Source organism: Poecilia mexicana, unplaced genomic scaffold (assembly GCF_051168715.1).
Source record: "Poecilia mexicana isolate PSO_F unplaced genomic scaffold, ASM5116871v1 scaffold_2, whole genome shotgun sequence".
Lineage (NCBI taxonomy): Eukaryota > Metazoa > Chordata > Actinopteri > Cyprinodontiformes > Poeciliidae > Poecilia > Poecilia mexicana.
In genome coordinates, this window is record NW_028263371.1 from 28,574,255 (window position 1) to 28,592,367 (window position 18,113).

The following is an 18,113-nucleotide window of genomic DNA, read 5'->3' on the forward strand; positions in this document are numbered from 1 at the left end:
CAAAACTGCTCGAGTGGCTAGTAGCGAGCGAACAATTTGGGACAACGCGCAAACGGAGAGGTCCGCGCTACACCTCGACGGTATCGACAGCACGTCTAAGCGTGTTGAAGAGTTGTGTAAATCCATACAACAGATAAAAGAGGATAATGAGATGGACGGGAGAGAGCAGATCTATTCATCAAAGCCTCTTTCTAACACACTCAGCAGATAGGAGCAGAAATGTTGTATGGCTGCTTACTCTCCAGTTTTGAGATTAAAGCTTTGGTTGCTGGCAGAAAAAAAAAAAAAAAGTTGAGATGTACAGTTTTTTTTTTTCCTTACAGTCTTCAAGAATCCGGATACTAGTGTAATAATTTTAAATCACACTAATATTTGTGTTAGAACTGTTTGATAATGCTGGACTTGATGCTCTCTGCATCTATTTGATCATTAGCAACGAATAGTTGGCGAAAATAATCTGAGTAAGTACAAATAAGGCAAGGTTGGTTTGAATAGCTTTTCTTCTTTGTTGAATAAAATAATCTTATGGGAACTGTTAATTTCTATTTACTTTGATTATCTTTGATATTAAAATGTGTTTGACGAATCAGGAAAAGAACCACATAGAGGAAATATACATTTTTCACGCCGCTGTGACTATATCAACTTGATTTTCATCTAGAAAACCAAAGGGGAATAAGCCTCAGTGCCGCCTAGACGGGCGTGTTGTTTGTCGGCGGCGATGATGAGGCCTCTGAGATGTCTGTTAACTCCTCTGGGCTGAAGAGGCTCTAATCCCAAATGAAAACGATGAAAACAGGCTTCATATGACTGAGAAAAAAAAATCGAGGAAGCTGCACAAGTTGCTTCTGCTCGATAAAGTAAAGTTGAGATCAATAAACAAGTGCATACTGGTTCGGTTTTAACAACTCTTGAATGTTGCCTCGTTTTTTTCCCCCCATATCCTCACGTCGCACCTTCATTTTCTCGCTCGCCGTGACTCCACCGTACGCTGCGGTGGTGCCCGCTGCCAATTAGTGTCCTCCACCTGTCACTGTGGGTCACCAGTGCAGGCATCTGTTGGGTGTGATACCGGCCGTCTCACTTTCATCAGTGATCTTTAGACTCTGCTGCCCTCTCTCTCTCTCTGTCTCTCTCCACTCAGACAAACACAAGCTCTTGCTGTACTGGCCTGAAGTTGACCTTGATGGTATGGTCACCATGCCAAGTGGTCAGAAAGAGGGAGGAGAAGGTTGCATATGATATCCTCTAGCTCAGACAGTGCATAACTGTCTAACCTAGTGTTTCTCAACCCTGGTCCTCATCGCCCCCCTGTTCTGCATGTTTTAGATGTGCCTCTATTCCAGAACAGCTGATTCAAATGATTGCATGACCATCAAGTAATGCAGAAGCCTGTTAATCACCCAGAGACACAATTCAGGTGTGTGGCAGAAGGGAAATACCTAAAACATGCAGGACAGGGGGGGCGGTGAGGACCAGGGTTGAAAAACACTGGTCTAACCTTACATTAACCCTTGTAGATAACTGTACAGTCCAAGTCCCTGTTATCCGATATCAAACAATGGTTTACAATAACCGAATTACGATAACTCACCTACAACAACCCCCATATCTGGATTTCTGTTGGGAAAGTCAAAGGCTTCTTGCTAAAACTGATCTCATCATCCAGTACGGCTGGAATGAGTGCAAAACACAACCACTGCTGCAGGAACAACAAAGACGTTTAAAACACCCCACCAAATACTGCATACAAGCAAACCTTTTGAGTTTGTAATTCTTTAGGAATTGACTTGATAGCAATATGTTCTGCTGCTCTACCGTACAACTTCAGCTTCTAGAAGCTGGCAGGCAGCTGAATACGATGGCTAAAGAACTCCGATTGTCAAGGGCCGATGTCCTGCAGGTTTTAGACGTGTCCTTGAACTTAGTTTATTATCCTGTTTGTGTGTGTTTTCAGCTGCTGTTTATCACTAATATCACAATGTCACTGTCTCATCAGGTCAAGACGGGTTAAGAGGGGAATTTATTATGCAGACGACGCAACGGTTTTTTAAAAATCCCTGCAAACACGTGTCCTCGCAGGGGACCAGGAAGTCACGCCAGGCCTGGATTGTGACACAGACCAGCAGTCGTTTAGACAAAGAAAGAACCAGAAACCCATTGTTCTGCGGGTCCCCTAAAGATTTCTGCATTTTTGTTGCCTCATTAGATGAGGCCAATTAGGAAGATCTCTGTCTCATTAAAAAGGTTGGCCCCTGGGAGACAGCCAGGCTTGTCTGTCTAGCTGTTTGTAGCTCCCAAGGTGAGAGTGTGCATCCGTTTCAACTTGACAGGGACTGCATGGAAACTGGTTAGCATGTTTAGGAGCGAGTTCCATCATTTTTCTAATAAGAAAGTCATTAAGGAAGCCCGGAGGACGCAATCAATACACGTCTTTGCACTCAAATGTTTAATTTAGATCAGGCTAAACACCATATCTCTTAATATATTAGCAATGTAGCTAACATATTGTGGCGAGCATCGGTGACCTTTTTAGATGCCACTACTGACTTCCTGAGCAATGTATGCATTCGAAAGGATGTAAGATGAGACAAGGCCGCATAGGCAAGCAAATAAATGCCTCTCTCAGAAAACCTGAGTCTGTCTCTAAGTGATGATCAAAAAGATGCATCAATAATTAATGAGACCACTACTGAAAGGTCAAGAGCACAGCGAGTCTCCTGCCTGACTCGCGATAGATCTGCCTTCAGCTTTGCTGCAGAGGCGCTCGCGAACAGCAGCAACTACTGCAGCGCTAAGGCAGTTTGAGTCCAGCTGGCTTTGAAATCAAATGTGAGGAAAGAATTGATTCTGCAGCACTGATTTAGGCTGCCGTTTTCTACGCGGAGGGGAGGGAGGGAGGGGTGGCGGAGAATCGAGCACTTTATCAGCACTGTGGGCAGCAGAGAGAGTGATGGAAAACGAGGATGACTCAGAGCTAGTGGGTGGACTTAGACCAGGTGAGACATTGGTACAGCAGATGGGCAGTTTTTCAGTTCTCAGGCTTTCCATTGTGTGTCAGGCGGCTCATAGGGCGAAGAGCAGTGAAAATTGATTCTATTGTGGAAGAAAGTCATGGTGGGAAAAAAAAAATTACAAAGGGTTTTTGTTTTCTAACTTTCCATAATGAAATTAGGAAATTCCATAATTGTAATGAGGTAATAAAACAAAACAAAAAAAATCCTAAAAAAAGATTTTTATCTTACAGAAATAACTTGAACTGTTCCCTCGTGAGTGATTTTTACTTTCAGACTTGAAATATGTTTAAATGAAATTCCAGATCCTTAAAAGTTAAGTAAATGTTGCCTATAAATGGATCTCCAGTTACTTAGCAAATAGAAATCAGATTGTAGAGATAAACAATGTTGTATCTCACTTAGGTTAAAAAAAACTGTGGAGTACTAGTAGATGAATTATGACTTTAAAAAAAAAATATATATATAATGTTCTCACAATGTATATTGAAGTAGATTGACTCAGTAGAGTAGTGTATCATTACAAAGATAATGTACCTGTTTTTCTTTACTATTATTTTTGCCTGTTTTGTGTTTAAAGGTGTATCTGTATGAATGGTTGATTGACGCTTACTTGCTTATGATATATTGAACTGACTTTTGAGAGAAGGGGCAGACTAAGATTTTTCTTCATTCAAAACTTTTGTTTATATCAACATGTGACATATTCATATTAAACTGTAAATGAATTAAAATAAATAAATAAAAGGTTTGTTTTTATTTCCGATTTCTGCTTGGTTTTGGTCGCTAACCCGCATGAATACCGGAGGTCCACTGCAGCCTCACATTAGGATCAAGTCAGAGGGAACGCCAGCAATCGCCGCGCCGCATGCATTCCCCTCCACATGTTTGCTCTGCCCAGGGTGTGGCCCCGTTTGAGAGGATTACACAGAGGAATGCAGGCGAGCCCATCTTTTTAAAACAAGAGGCCACGGGCGTAAAGTTCATGTCCAACAGAGCGTCTGCGAAGTTCCAAACGACGCCGGTGCACACACCGATGATAGGGGTTCCTACAGTTCAAGTCGGAGGATTCGCTAAGCAAATTTGGCAGCAATTAGCTTCAGGGTTTCCTTATGACTTCTGTCTGAACAAGTTTATCTGGATTAACATTTGCAGTTTGTGTAGGTACGGCTTGAGTAAACAGTTTGTGACAAGTAGCTGAGAAATATTAAACCACCATAAAGCCCTCTGTATTTTATGGATCTGAATCAACCACATAATCTTCCATTAACAGTCTGTTTTGTTTTTTAAAAAAAAGGTGCACTTTCAAGCTGTTACAAATAATTTTCAAATGTTATTTCTAATCTAAATAGTTGCTTTAATTATAAGCTGTCAAAAATATGTGTGTGTGTGTGTGTGTATATATATATATATATATATATATAATATATATAAAGGACAAATAAATTGTTTCAGTCTCGCCGCTAAAACGGGTGAATTGGAGCAGAGAGGAGATAAGCATCAACAAAAGGCTAATGTCTGCAGCACAGTTGATGTGACATCACCACATGACCGGCGTGATTGCATTTACTCCATTAAGGTAGGCATTCTCGCTCATTTCCTGCAGCCCCCACTTCCACTCTGCCCACAGCGACCACTCTGTCACGGTTGCCATGGCCACCGCGCAACAAGTACAGAAGAGCCTAAAGGGACGGGGGCTGTCAGGAGATATCCACACAGGTTTTCTCTGAAGGAGCAAAGGGCAAAACATATCAAATTGTTTGAGTGCAAAACAATTCATTTTGCCTTTTTTTTTCCACGCAGCAGCCATAAATCTTAGTGTAATTAATTCAATTTTATATGATACCAATAGAAGGGAACATATGTATGAAGTGTAAGGTAAATATTGCATGGTAGCCAACATTATCCAAACAAAAAATCTGAAAAGTGTGGTGTGTTTTTGTGTTAAATACCCTTTTCTGTTGAAATATTAGCTGTTCTGTTTTCAGGTAAGGTGAGATGGGATTTTTTTTCCAGGGTTATTTAATTAAAGGGGACTGACACTTTTCAACGGTCTACCCTCTCCCTTCTACTTCACAATAATGCCCTACTTTATATTGGCCTGTCACATAAATTCTCATAGGAGGCACTGAAGGTTGCGATTGAAGGAATAACAACAACGTGCGCTGTTAAAGGGCATTTCAAAGCTCTGTTTTTATCAGACTGTTAATATAAATGGCTCAAATGTGCGTCAAGTGTCCCAAAATACTCACACGACTAAATACACTGGACAAAAATGGTGACACGAAGGGCCTTAATGCCAAGTGGGAAATCTAAGAGACCTCGCCTAGCTTAACATGGCTTCTTGAATGTATTTTTTAAAAAGCTGACAAAAGTAGCACAAGATTTGTTTTTTCTAAAAAAAAAACAAACATCTGGTGCAGAAATGCTGAGAACTGTGCGACAGCATCACTCTGCATGCAAAGCAACCAAACTGAAAATGCAAAGCAGAGGTATGAAATTTTTCAAACGACCGTTTATCTCCTCAAACCCGCCCTCTCTCTCAGATGCGTCTCAGATGATTTTACTGCCATGAACTCTCATTTATGGTTGAATTACAGTCTCAAAAGTAACACACACCAGGTCTAAACTACAGCAACTTTTTCTCACTTTCCAGAAGACGTCTAGTTTATATAAAATCAATCGTAGTTTACGGACAAGTTCAAGTCATTAAAGTAAAGTCGTTTTACATCAAAGCATACCTGTGTGAGAAGATAATTGTGCTTTGGCAATGTTCGGGCTGAGAAAAAGCAGTAGGAGTGTTAGACAAAGTCCCATTGTGGTCACAAGAGAGTTTTTAGCAAATTAGCCTGAAAACAACAAATGCCTCATTCACTTGGCGTGCTTTCCTGTCGTCGCGAGACAAGAGTAACACCTTTTAGTCGACTACTTTCTTGAGAGTTACCTTTCATTCCGCTTCTTCTTACGAGGGGCCCTGTAATCTGTGGCCAAGTTACGGCTGGCGGCGCACAACCCCGCCACGATAACACGATCGGATGAGAAGACCCGGGAAGATGATATGGGCGTAATGGGGTGAAAATCAGCCCCGCGTTGAGAGAAACACATTTCCTAATGCATAATAAGGATTTCACTCTCTCAGCTGTCATGGGGAGACTCTTTGTGACTGAAGGGACAAGCTGGGGGTAAAATCCTGCTGTACAAAAAAAAAAAAAACAGGAGGCTATTTTTTATGATGGGGAGCAAGAGAACATAACAAAAAAATGAAAAAGAAAGAAAAAAAGGGAATTCTTCAGGCAGAGTAACGATTTCTAAGTTGGATCCTAAACATCATCTCCAAAAAACTTCTTTCCTTCCTTCAGGGTGTGCGTAAGATCTGCTTGATGCGACGACAAATCGGTCCTGATCCGAGTCAGATGTCGGCTCGTTAAGCTACAACAGAGTTAACGGCTTGCATAAAAAGGAACGACGCTCTGCGAACGCCACTCCGCGAACGCCGCAAACTACGCCTTAAATGATCCTTACTCTGTTAAAGTCACAGCCAAGAAGGCAGCTGGCTGCACCAATAAAAGCAGCTTTTTTAAAATGTGTTATAAAGAAGAAAAAAAAAAAGACTGACCATGACGACTTCTGATGACGAGGGTTTTTAAATGCGTTACAATCAAAATAAAGTTTTAAGATTTTCATCTAATCTGAACTAAGCACTCCATATGTTTACATTTATAATGGTAGGACAGAAAAGAAGGCATTTTCCCAGCATCCCCCTTTGCTCTATCTGCAGATACAAAGCAAAAAGCAAAGGTATAACGTATGAAGTTCGACACACATCTGCTTTAACTGATTGTAAGGAATATGGGACAAAGATGGTCTTCACAAGGGTTTTTATTCGTTTTTGTCGACAGTATCTTCGACAGAAATTCCACCATCTGCCTTTTTAATGTGTAAGCTGCAGCTTCAGAAGACAAGATAAAAACTCCTCACTGGTCTAGTATGCTGCTCTAGTTTCTTCTGCTATTTATCACTGTCACATCTGCAGCAGAGAGAAGGAAAAAAATAACAGCCTCCTCTTAGATACAGCATGTCGCGCCTACTGTGAAGAAGCCTTGCTACGATTTAAGGGATATTCAAGTATTTGGCGTTAAATTTTGGACATTCTACCGGTACGATGAAGTATCAATAGTGGAATAAATAAAGACTGCACCTGCAGTGTGCCGCTTTTATCGCTAAAAACCGTTCCCCAGCAGCCTCTGGTGCTTTTATGTCTTCCCACCGGTTGTAAACATCGTGACAGCTGACACAGATCCGAGAATAGACGCCCTGGAGCGGCTCGAGGCGATCAGATGTTGGCCTGGGAGCGCGGATGATGGACAAGGCACGGTGACATTAGAAGAACTTTTTATGAAAAAGAAAATAAAGACGCAGCCGTCGCTGGTGGCACTGAACGTGTCAACAGGCCTCTGTGGCCTTTTGCTTCATAGGTCAGAGCAGTCTGCTAACTGAGTACAGCAGGGAGACCTGACACACATGCTAATTTGAGCAGACGTCCTATACTGACCGACCAAGGGAAACCATAAACTCTAATGTTTTATGTCACTTGTGTAGGTTTTTTTTTTTTTTTTTTTAGGTCACTGGGCCTCAAACTTTTATCTACACCACATGACATGTGGTTATTTACAAGTTTGTGTCTGTGTGAATACGTACCTTTAGCGAGTCAAAGCAGGCGATCACTCTCCCGTTCTCCACCTGGCAGCTTTTGGGTGGGTGGGCGAATTTGCATTCCTCGTCACTGCGCGAACACGTCCCTCGCTGAAACTGTCGGCACACTTCCAGGGTCAGCCATTTTGTGTCCCGTATCGAGGCTATGTTTAGAGCCATGGCGAAGGGGGTCTGATGGCCACGGGGCTGGAGGAAGGAGAGGGAGCCACTCGGTTCGGGGAGGAGGAGGTGCTTCGACACAGAGCTCCGGGTTAAAAACACGTGAAATCAAAAGTAAAACCAGTGGAACATGCAGCTAAAAATACTCTGCCTCAGGTCAGCGGAGGTGTTTTGTCCTTGCGGACAAAAAAAAAAAAAAGACAGAAAATCTGGTGGAGAAACCTGAGCATGGGATGAACAACTGTGTTGTGGAAGTTTGTCAGTCAAGCACATTCATCAATCATCATCAATCAGTAAATCTCAAGAGCAGACCTCTGGCGAGGCAGAGGGGTCATGCATGTCTTGGTCACACTACTGTCCCCAAAATGTCCTTTTTATGAGTAATGATCTCTTTCGAAGGGAGTGGGTGGGGTGGGTGTTTGGGGAGCAAAGGTGGCCCTATTTTCAGGTACAATGGCACATTTTAGGACAGCACAAAGGAGTGCAGCTCTTCCCTTCGAAGCGCCTTTAAGCTTTGGCACCCTGGCCAGCGGTGGAGAGGTTCGGCGTCAGCTTTAACTCGCACAAAAAGCACAGACAAGGACAAACCAGGTGGGATTTGAAGCTGTGACCGGCAGAGACCGCAGAGGAATATCCGGAGCTCTTCGGACCAAGTCTTCAAGTAGGGTTGTTAACTCAAAAGGCACTTTCTGTCTGATCTGAAACAGAAAAAAAAATAGAGAAGAACATTTTTTTTGTATGAAATTCCAATAAAATACACCAAAGTTTGTGGTTGTGACAAAATCTAGAAAGGTTCACGTGGTTCAAGGCGATAAAAAAAAAAAGGCAGCTGCACTATTTGGCTGAGTATGTAGAGACTGGAAGTCCAAAGTCTTTCCAACATAGTCCCTACCAAAAACAGGAAATGGAGAAAAGCCCTTTGTGTTGTAAGACGAGAGCAAACAGTCCGAGTGGAGATGGAAAAGGAGCTGTGGGGTCTAGCCTGGCCCGTAGAGCCACACATGGTGCAACCAATAGAAAAGTGCAGCACTGCACTATTCTGGGCGGCCGTCCAGCAGCCACAGAGAGAGACTGAGACAGATGCATATGCCACTGCCAGACATGATTATGACGCTGCCTAGTGTCACACAACATTCACTAGCATCTCCTCTCTCTCCGTCCATATTAGGAACCGCCTCGCTGACATCAGCCTGTCGGTTCACATTCGTTCGGGGGTATGTCGGTACGAGCTTCCTTCCTTGTCTTGTAAAGAGACCGCTCCGCTTGTCTCGATGTCGTGCAGTGAGAGCGAGGGGACGATTGATAAAGGAACAATCTGAGGAAGTGACCTTTCGCTCGGGAGAATGAAATCCATTACTAGGCTACTGAGCAGGGAGCTCGTTTCTGGGCACATCTGGAAATGTTTTGCTTGGTAACTGTGGGTTGGGAGAGGGGGAGGATGCTCCAAACTGGAGGAGGGTTGTAAAAAACAAAAAACAAAACTAGAGCTCTGGTTAAAAGATTATTTTACTATTCAATGTGTATAAAAAGAATGAATGGAAAACGGAGGTTTGGCCCGAACATCTGGCATGTAGGCCAGCATCTTAAATTATTGAGAGCAACAAGCTAAGACTTGTCCAAGAGTCTACAAAGACTTTGCATTTCTTGAGAAATATGCCCCTTAATCATTATAGAAGTAGAAGGGGCAGAATTAAAAATCGCCTTGGGGGGTTAAAGAGCAGCTTCCTCCTTCAAATCACAAACCAAATGCAGCCACAAGCCGATAAATCCAAAACCATCGTCTTAGCTAATCAAATTGTCCCACTTTAGTGCTGATAATGTGAAATGAGATCAGAAGCTTCCTTTGCCCGATCGTACTGACGCCTGGTCTCTGCTCTCTAAGGCGGGATTTAATTTCACATCACACCCCCAGGGAGCCAACCAATCGCTGCAGAAAGAGACAGTCAGGTAAGAATCATGTCAGATCTGACCTTTAGCAATTAATCCCTTCTTATTTTTAGAAGCCATAAGATGTCGGCCATGAAGCTAACCTAATTTGTCACCCATGTGAGGAAGCGACGGCGCCCATTGTCTTTTAAGTGACTAGCCTGAAATGATGGTGCATAAAACACCAGTGCGTTGCTTTTTACACGTTTGATTTGGACAGAAAAAATCGGGGAGGGGGTTAGCTCACTAAACGAGTTCTGACACTTGGTGTCAGTAAGGGCCTGTCGGGGTCGCCTGAAGAGGCTCAACAAGCAACAATGAAAGATATTCAAAACAAACGGGATCGGCTGAAGATAAAAAGGTCCCTTATAAGGGTGGTAGTAAGATAAAGAACACATGCAGCAACATGACCACATATCTGTGGGCAGACTGGTGACATTTACTCTATGTTTTTGCAGTATAGAAAGGAAGTTTACGACGAGTTTCCCACCGATGGGACTGCCTCCAATGAGAGCAACCGACCCTCCCTTTACCTGTTGTTTCATGATTGAGATGAAATTATCATAGAAGAGACCACCGGGAGCAAAAGTCCTGAACAATTGACCTCTCAGAATCATTGGGTGTTTTCACACCTGATAATCCAGTAGATTCGGTTCAACTGGGGACCGAAATTGCAACGTTTGTTACGTTTTCAGCTGGTGTAGTTTGCTTTCACACTGCACTACTTCAAAGGAACCAAACACTTTGAAAAACGTGTTCACCTCCGACCTCGCCTGTAGCGGCGCTGCACCAAAGAACCACGGGAAGAATGACATGAGAACTTCTAAAGACGACAGGAGTATAAAACAAAATTGGAATGTTGTCAGATGTTTTGCAGTTGTAGGATTTCTCTTTGGTAAAAGGCCATGAGACATTTCGCCAGAGTTCGCTTGAACTGAACTGAGTTCAAGGTCAGAAAGAGGTAAATTCTTTGGATGGAGGACACTAAAGCTGACTTCTTGTCAGGACAAAGCTAATGTATAAAAAGACAAAGGAATGGTCAGCTGATGGGGTAAAACTACACCTATCTATTCATTAAGAGAGTGATATTTCTATGTGACACTTCATCCATCAAAAAATCAGTAATACTCTGAGCTGTTGCAGAAAAGGAAATTGCAAAGTTGTGTTTGCATTTTACGGATATAAACCCTGTGAGGTATAATAAACCGCACAGTGTAACACTGGAACAGTGTGAGTAGTGTTAACAGAAATAGGCAACAGAAAGTGAAACTTAAAGAGCTGGAGGTAGAAGCAGATTCTGTGCATCCTGTACCAAAGTGGCCAGACAGGATGACCCGATGAACCCGGATGGAGATGTGAAGAAAAACACCACAGTACTAGACTTTGTGGATTACCGACGCTTGCTAAGACCAGCTGCCAGGGGCATTATCTTGGTCAGTCTGCTTAATTGAATGAGAGTCAGCGAGACTGGGGTGTCTCTAGTGAAAGTCATTGGCTTGACCTCTGAAATGCGAGCATGTAACCCATTAGTCTGCTATCTGTGCCAGGCGGTTTATCTTTGTAGCTTGTGTTTGCTCAGCAGGGACGATAAGCTACCTGTTTTTAACGGTCATATGAACTTGAAAACAATGAAAAAAAAATCCTAATGATTGTGAGAGAAAAGATTATGAGCAAGATTACTGAGTGACTGCATTTCCATTTATTACCATTTTATGCTGGCAAACGGTAGATGTTCAGTCATTTGCATGGCCAAGAGGAACAAGTGGACAATGTTTTCCATAGAGAGGGGTCCTAAATGCAGAAAGGAAACGTGAAAATGTTTCATTTCCCGAAGCTTATGAAATGCCTTTGGTCTAAGCTAAGAATCCTTGAGTTCAATTCTATCAAGTACCATTAGGTATAATGATGGGTGACGGAGATCAGCACACTCTATACCAGGACTAAGCTATGAGCGTTTTCCAGAGTCAGCAGGAAGGTGAGCCCCATATCATAATAGCCTTAGCTAAACAAGGGTGACCCAGATAGTCTATACCTCTGATATAGGACAATCTGTTTGGATTTTTTGTAAAATGCACTTTAATTGAGAAAAGGCGAGAGAATTTTTGCTTATTTCACTGCCTGCACTCCGTTAATAGATTTGTTTTCCCTAAGCATTCTTGTCTGCTCTCTGCTAAGTCGAAGGGACTCAGGCAAGTCATCATCTAATTATAGAGCAGTCGTCTGCCTGAGATGAATTGTGCTTCTCAGATAAATATGATGATTAACAGGGTTTCCAAGGTAATTAATGGTAAAAACTGGATAAATACCACACTTAGCTTTACAGTTCTAAGCCCGGCTGACGTGTTTGCTTTAAAAACAACAAACACTTGAAATGAAACCACTTAAATCCCCCCTTTTTCCTCATGCGTAAGTTGTCTGAAGATAAAATTCACTTGAGATTTAATCTCAAGGTGGGGCACGTTTGTGATTTAGCCCGGTCTATTTTCAACAGGAAGGGCCGGGACCGTTGTTCCATTTTAGAAAACACCCACTTCCCCTTGATCTGCGGCCAGGCGCATGACACCGCTCTGGCCTTTTCCACGCAGGGCGGCGATGTTCAGTTCGCCACGCTCGGCTTTGGGTCGAGAAAGCGAAATTTGGACAGACTCGGTTCCAGATCTGTCCAAAGAACTTTGCCAGGAAGAACTTTGTAAAAACTCTAGATTTGACAAGCTTTTCTGTGTCACACTTGAAAAAGTGGAGCTCCTGACATTTGGACTGAGAAAGGGGCAAGTCAACTGCTGTGATAATGCCCGTTCCCCCAGGAGTTGAAAGAGAAAGTCTATGTTGGGAGACTGGAAAGCCTCAGAGCTCCTATGGATTTTTCTTCCTATATTTTTCTTTCCTTGTTTCCTGTCTCACACCCTCTCTCACACACAGATAAAACATTCCCTCAAGTCCCTCCCCACCCAGACTGGTATGCAGCACACTGCAGCAAAACTCCTAAAAAAAAAATAAGAAGAATCTATTTAAAAAAAAAAAAAGCCCAGACTGTATGACAAGTCATTCCCACCTCGGTATATCCGTTTCCCGGAGCGCCGCTGTGTGCTTCTGTCTTAGTCCCAAACACACGAGGCACCCGTTGGCTCCGGTGCGGTTCTCCCTTCAGCCCCGGCGAGAGGAGTTAATGACCATGTGAGCTGTTGTCATTCCTCGCGAGCCGCCGAGCACCGCAGCCAGAGGTCCATGCCTAGACAGGGATTTTCTCTCTCAGCGTCTCTCTCTCAGCCGCAGAGCAAAGCGAGCGAGGCAGGCGGGCGGGCAGGAAGCAAAAGAGTGTCTACTCAAACTATTTGGCTGTAACACTTCCAGCCAACATCCCACCTCCTCCTTCACCCCCCCATCCAGACACACACCCCTAAAGCCAGCCCCTTTCTGCCCACCAGCCTGTCGAGGTCCTGCCCCTGAACAGCTCCAGCCAATAACACACAGCATTGCTCTGAATCCCAGCTTTCGCCGCCTCCTGATTGGAGGAGAGCAATCCGATTGATGGGACAAATTCTGCGTTTACAGTCAAAACACCTGAATGCTGATTTCTCACAAGGTATTTCCCCAATTTCACGCGCCGCTTAACGTCACAAATTCAGATCCCGGAGAGCGCGGCGTTGTTTAAATTCAACGCGCGATCTGATTAGAGGAGCAGGCCGTGGTCGGGTGTGTGAGGGGGAGAGGGAGGAAAACAAGCAGTAATCAAAGTGTTGCGCAGCCGCATAGTGGAGATCAGCAGTGTCCTTGTCTGCGTTCTATCGCCGCATTTAACACCATCCCCCCAGGAAACCGGAGCACTACACCTGCACCCTCCCTCCCACCTCTCTCCTCCACCTCCTCTCAGCATCCGTCCTCCAAACTCATCCTCCATCCCAGCATCCCTCGCTTCCTCCTCCACTTAAGCACCTTTCTCTCGCCCTCCCCATGGCTTCTCTCCATCCCTCACCTTGCACGTTTCCTCCGCAGTTCCGCGAGCTATCTCCCAAACTCTATTTCAGTCCAATTCTTTCGTTTACTGGACTGGAAAATTACTACTGTTATTGCTTGGGAAACATAAAAATAATAATAGATGTCATAATAATAATGTATTGCAGTGTGTTTTTTTTTTTTTTCCCCCTCTCCCCTTCCAAGCCGGGCTGATGACATGCTGCCCGGCAATCACATGGGCCGTGAAACCGGAGCGCCACAGAACTGATGAGTCAGAGATCCTGCTTCATGACTTTTCGATCCAGATTCAATAGAACAGCTGTACTGTCTCTCTCTCTCTCTCTCCCTCTGTCTCTCTCTATGTCCATCTTCCTGGCTCACACAAAGGTTGTTGGTGACGCGGTATCAGTCGCAGCTAGGTGACCAATAAATGTATTTACTGTCCGATTTTTTTTTTAATATAAACTTTTACATGTTTTTATATTTTGCAAGCAGAAAATATCGAAAGGACACATTGTTTTCAACGTTTTGCAACGAGTTAATGCTTTGTAGAGCCATCATCAAATAAAGTCATAATGTTACAAGAATACAGTCAATACGAGAATAAAGTTAATGTTACAACAAAAAAAGGTGGAATATTAGGAAAATTAAATTTATGAAAACTCCAACCAAAAAAAAATTATCCAAGCTTTTTTCTCATTAAAATGACTTTTTTTCTCATCTTAATTTTAAGACACTGTTCTGGCAAAATTGTGTCTTGATTCTGCTAATATAATGACTATATTTCACACAAACATGCATTCAAGATGATGTAAAATGTTAGCTTTTTGCTATGTATTAGCATTTTGAACGATTCAGTTTCATTCATCTCACTTCCCATCACTCATGCGTCCGTGTTGACCTGTCACATTAAATCTGAATTACATTAGAGTTTGTGTTTGTGACGACATAAACGTGGAAAAAAAGTGTTGAAAGGTCACTGGAACAGAAAAAGCGTCAACGTCTGGTGACGGCGGCATAAACGTCAGCGCACCTGTAGGGGAGACGAGACAAACGAGCGCTCTGCTATTGCACGAAGCATTACGACGAGGGCGGGCAACGCCATCTTTGGTCAAGAGCAAAGTGTCAGCTTACAACAACAGCGAGAGTCATGCAAGTACAGTTGCACGATTTAAAAGAGGAGGAGTTAGGATGCTGGCAAAAAAATAAAATAAAACCATCTACTGTGGCTTATCTAGAAGCAAAACAGTTTTTCCCACTGCAGATCTCAGATATGTCCAACAGGAAAACAAACAAAAGCCTGGCAGACAAACAAGCTCAGCTACTTCCTTCCCTCGTGGAGTCCCCTCCCCTCCTATTATCCCTGTCCTTTTTGACCCCAAACAGCTCGGCACACTCACAACGATCTGCGTTTCCAGGAAAAAAAAGAAAAGAAGCGTTTATATAAAAAAAAGACTGACAGGTAAAAACTGTGTGCCGAAAGTTCAACATGACACGAGAGGGAAAAGGAAAAAAAAAAGCAGGGCTCAGAAATAGGGCGGCGAAGACAGATCAATGAAAAGGCAGCTGTCTTTTTCTATTATTAGCCATAATCAAATAACAAGCAGTAAAGGGGTGTGCTTCCTTTAGTCTGATCAGTCTGTCTTAAAACGACGCACGTAGCTGACAGTGGTGCTATTTATATCCAATTTCAAGTCTTGCTTTTTAACAATGGAAGGTTATGTCCTTCTCAAACATACAAAGGTCAGATTTTAATCATCTGTATTTATTGGCATAAAACAGAAAGCTCACTGCGTTTTGGCCCAATTGTACAAGATACCAACCTTGAAAAGATTTCAGACTGCAGTGACATTCTGGATGATTGCAGATGGCAGAATTTTAAAAAATGTGACAAGTCAAAAACACAATAAATGTTAAACGTATTATTTTAAATAAACACACATACGGGATATATATAAATATCTTGCACACAACCAGTGGAAGTTTTTGATATGTGCAAAACTACACACTGCCCAGGGCAGTACAACCTTGGGGGGCAGCAAATACCTTTGACAAAAAATGTATCTGTTGTTTTCTGTAGCTTTTTTGCACATACAGTCAGTCAGTGAAGAGTTGGTATTTTTTTTAACCTAATTTCAAACCCAGGAGATAAACAGTATGTCAAATGGCTAGCGATAACCTAACCCTGTCGGATGTAACCTAAAAACAACATTTTTGTTCACAAAACTCACTGCACAAAACTCCACTGCAGAAGAAAAAGCCAGTTGAAGCTCGTCTAAAGCTCTCTGTCAAAAATTTGAACAATTCATTGAAATATTAAGAGGATATTGATTCGTTAGAAAAAAAACAAACAATTTGGATATAATTTCACATATGTTTAAAAGGAGAAATGGCGCTGCACACTTCTTTATCAGGCTGATTTTTTATTTTATTTATTTTTTTAAAGGCAGGTTCTGTTCTGGAACATCTGCATTGTTGTGCAAAAGGAAGCATCCTCTTCATGACACTGTTATGCTTCAGTTAGAGGCTTCAACATAGCTGTAATACGGGCTGCTACAAGAGATAATTTGGTCCTATAGCCATCAGCATTTCAACAACTCTCTGAACTTCGATAACGAGTTTCAACAATATTTAATTTCCCGCTGGGATTTTTTTTCTTTTTTTAAAAACAAGGTCTTTTTCAGTCAAACTGAACTGAATAAATTCTTGAATAATTATTGCAGATGTTTGCCAGAGAAAAGGAAAAGAATGAAAGCATGTGTATTCACATGCGAAAGTTAATTTAATATTTGAACTACTAAGTAATTACAAAGTCATAAGAGCAACAACGACGACGATGCAACATCACATCCATTTTTTTTCTTCTTCTTATTTTCAGCAGCTCTCTGCTTCTGTGGAGTTATTTCTCGGTCTTTGAGCCACAAACAAGACCTAAGACCTGAATTATTACTAATATTTCACAACCTCCCTTGAAGTCCTAACACGCCACTACGTGTGCATAAAATGAATACCTAAAGGATGCTAACGCTACCTGCTAAGCTAGCTACCTGCAGCCTACCTGATGTCGAGACCTGTCACATCCAGCTGCTCTTCAGCCCGCCGCCAACGGCTGGTCAACGACTGGATACCCGCAGCACGGCACGACAGGGCAGTCACGGTCTTCAGCTGGCACTTTTCGCCGGCTCTTTTCCTCCTTACAAACTTTTTTTGCTTCTCTTCTTTAAAAAAAAAACAAATATCACAGCGGCGCCTTTGACCCGCTACATGCTAGCTCGCTAACTACTTTTAAAGGTTGAAAGCAACAAGCGATTTTGACAGTTCGAGGTAAGGTCGACCTCTCTCTGTGGAGAGGTAATTGTGAATATATATGATTGAGTTTATCAGTTTTTTAAATTATCCAAGCTTTAGGAACTGGAACACTTTTAATGCAAAACAGATATTCCGTATTTGCAGATAATGTACAGAAATATAATTAGTTTTGAAGAAGACATCCCCCCCACCAAAGTGAACGTGGTACGGTCCAAAGAAATCAAGGGAAGTGAAGGGAAGGGAAGGGGCTCCTGTTACTAGGAGACAGCAGTGAATAGCTCTGGGGGAAAGATGGGCCCAGTGATTTATGAACCAGCGTCCGTGTGCTTGTCAAAATAGCCTGTTAACGTAAAGAGAAAACACCTGGTAAAATATAATTACCATTTATTCCGTTATAAAATAAATTACTAATTCGATTCAAAAATACTTTACAAATCCCAGAGGAAAAATAAACATTGCTGTTGCTTAGATTATACAATAATTTTTCAGTGAATTGTTGTAGATGCTGATTGCTGCAGACAAATCTCCTGTCGCAGTCAGTATTACAGCAATTCTGATGGAGCCTCTGACTGACCAGAGGTGGTCTAACTAACTAGTGACTAGTTAGATTTGCTAGGTTACATTTACTTTACTAAGTTTTAGGGGAAAATATACTCAGAGTAGTTTGCTCCACTATGCTTTTTACTTTTACTTGAATAATCTTAATATGAAACATCGCTACTCTTTATTGAGTAAACACATATCTACTGCAAGTATTAGTTTTATATTTCCAAAAAAGTTTTCTTCTACTTCAATTTATTATTTTTCAAATATGTTATTTATTACAGCTACTCCAAACGTAGGTAGGTGTTTTACAAAATACTTTTTTACCCTAATATCTTAGACGGCTATTTTTTACCTTCAGTTGAGTAAAAATAAGTCGAGGTGGTGGTAGTCTAACCTGAGTACATTTTTGGGGGCTACCTCCCACTTTTGAAGACACTCTGTTGTTGTATAACATTCACATGAAGAGGATGCTCAAAGTTGCTGGAAAGTTCT

General features: G+C 42.3%; 1 protein-coding gene across 11 annotated transcripts in view; it reads right to left on the bottom strand.

Moving 5' to 3' along the window:
- The window catches only part of mbnl2 (muscleblind-like splicing regulator 2), a 42,735-nt gene extending 25,677 nt beyond the window's left edge, over positions 1 to 17,058 (bottom strand). For 3 of the 11 annotated variants that reach the window (XM_015002997.2, XM_015003000.2, XM_015002995.2), the window contains exons 1-2: positions 12,865 to 15,711; positions 7,713 to 8,584 (exon numbers count right to left, since the gene is read on the bottom strand). In XM_015002997.2, the coding sequence (XP_014858483.2) occupies positions 7,713 to 7,886 (174 nt within the window). In that variant the 5' untranslated portion in view covers positions 7,887 to 8,584; positions 12,865 to 15,711. Of the gene's footprint in view, positions 1 to 7,712; positions 8,585 to 12,864; positions 15,712 to 16,824 lie in introns of those variants that run through there. The other 8 variants (XM_088013720.1, XM_015003002.2, XM_015003003.2 and 5 more) reach the window with 6 other exon arrangements.
- Between the last annotated feature and the right edge of the window lie 1,055 nt (positions 17,059 to 18,113).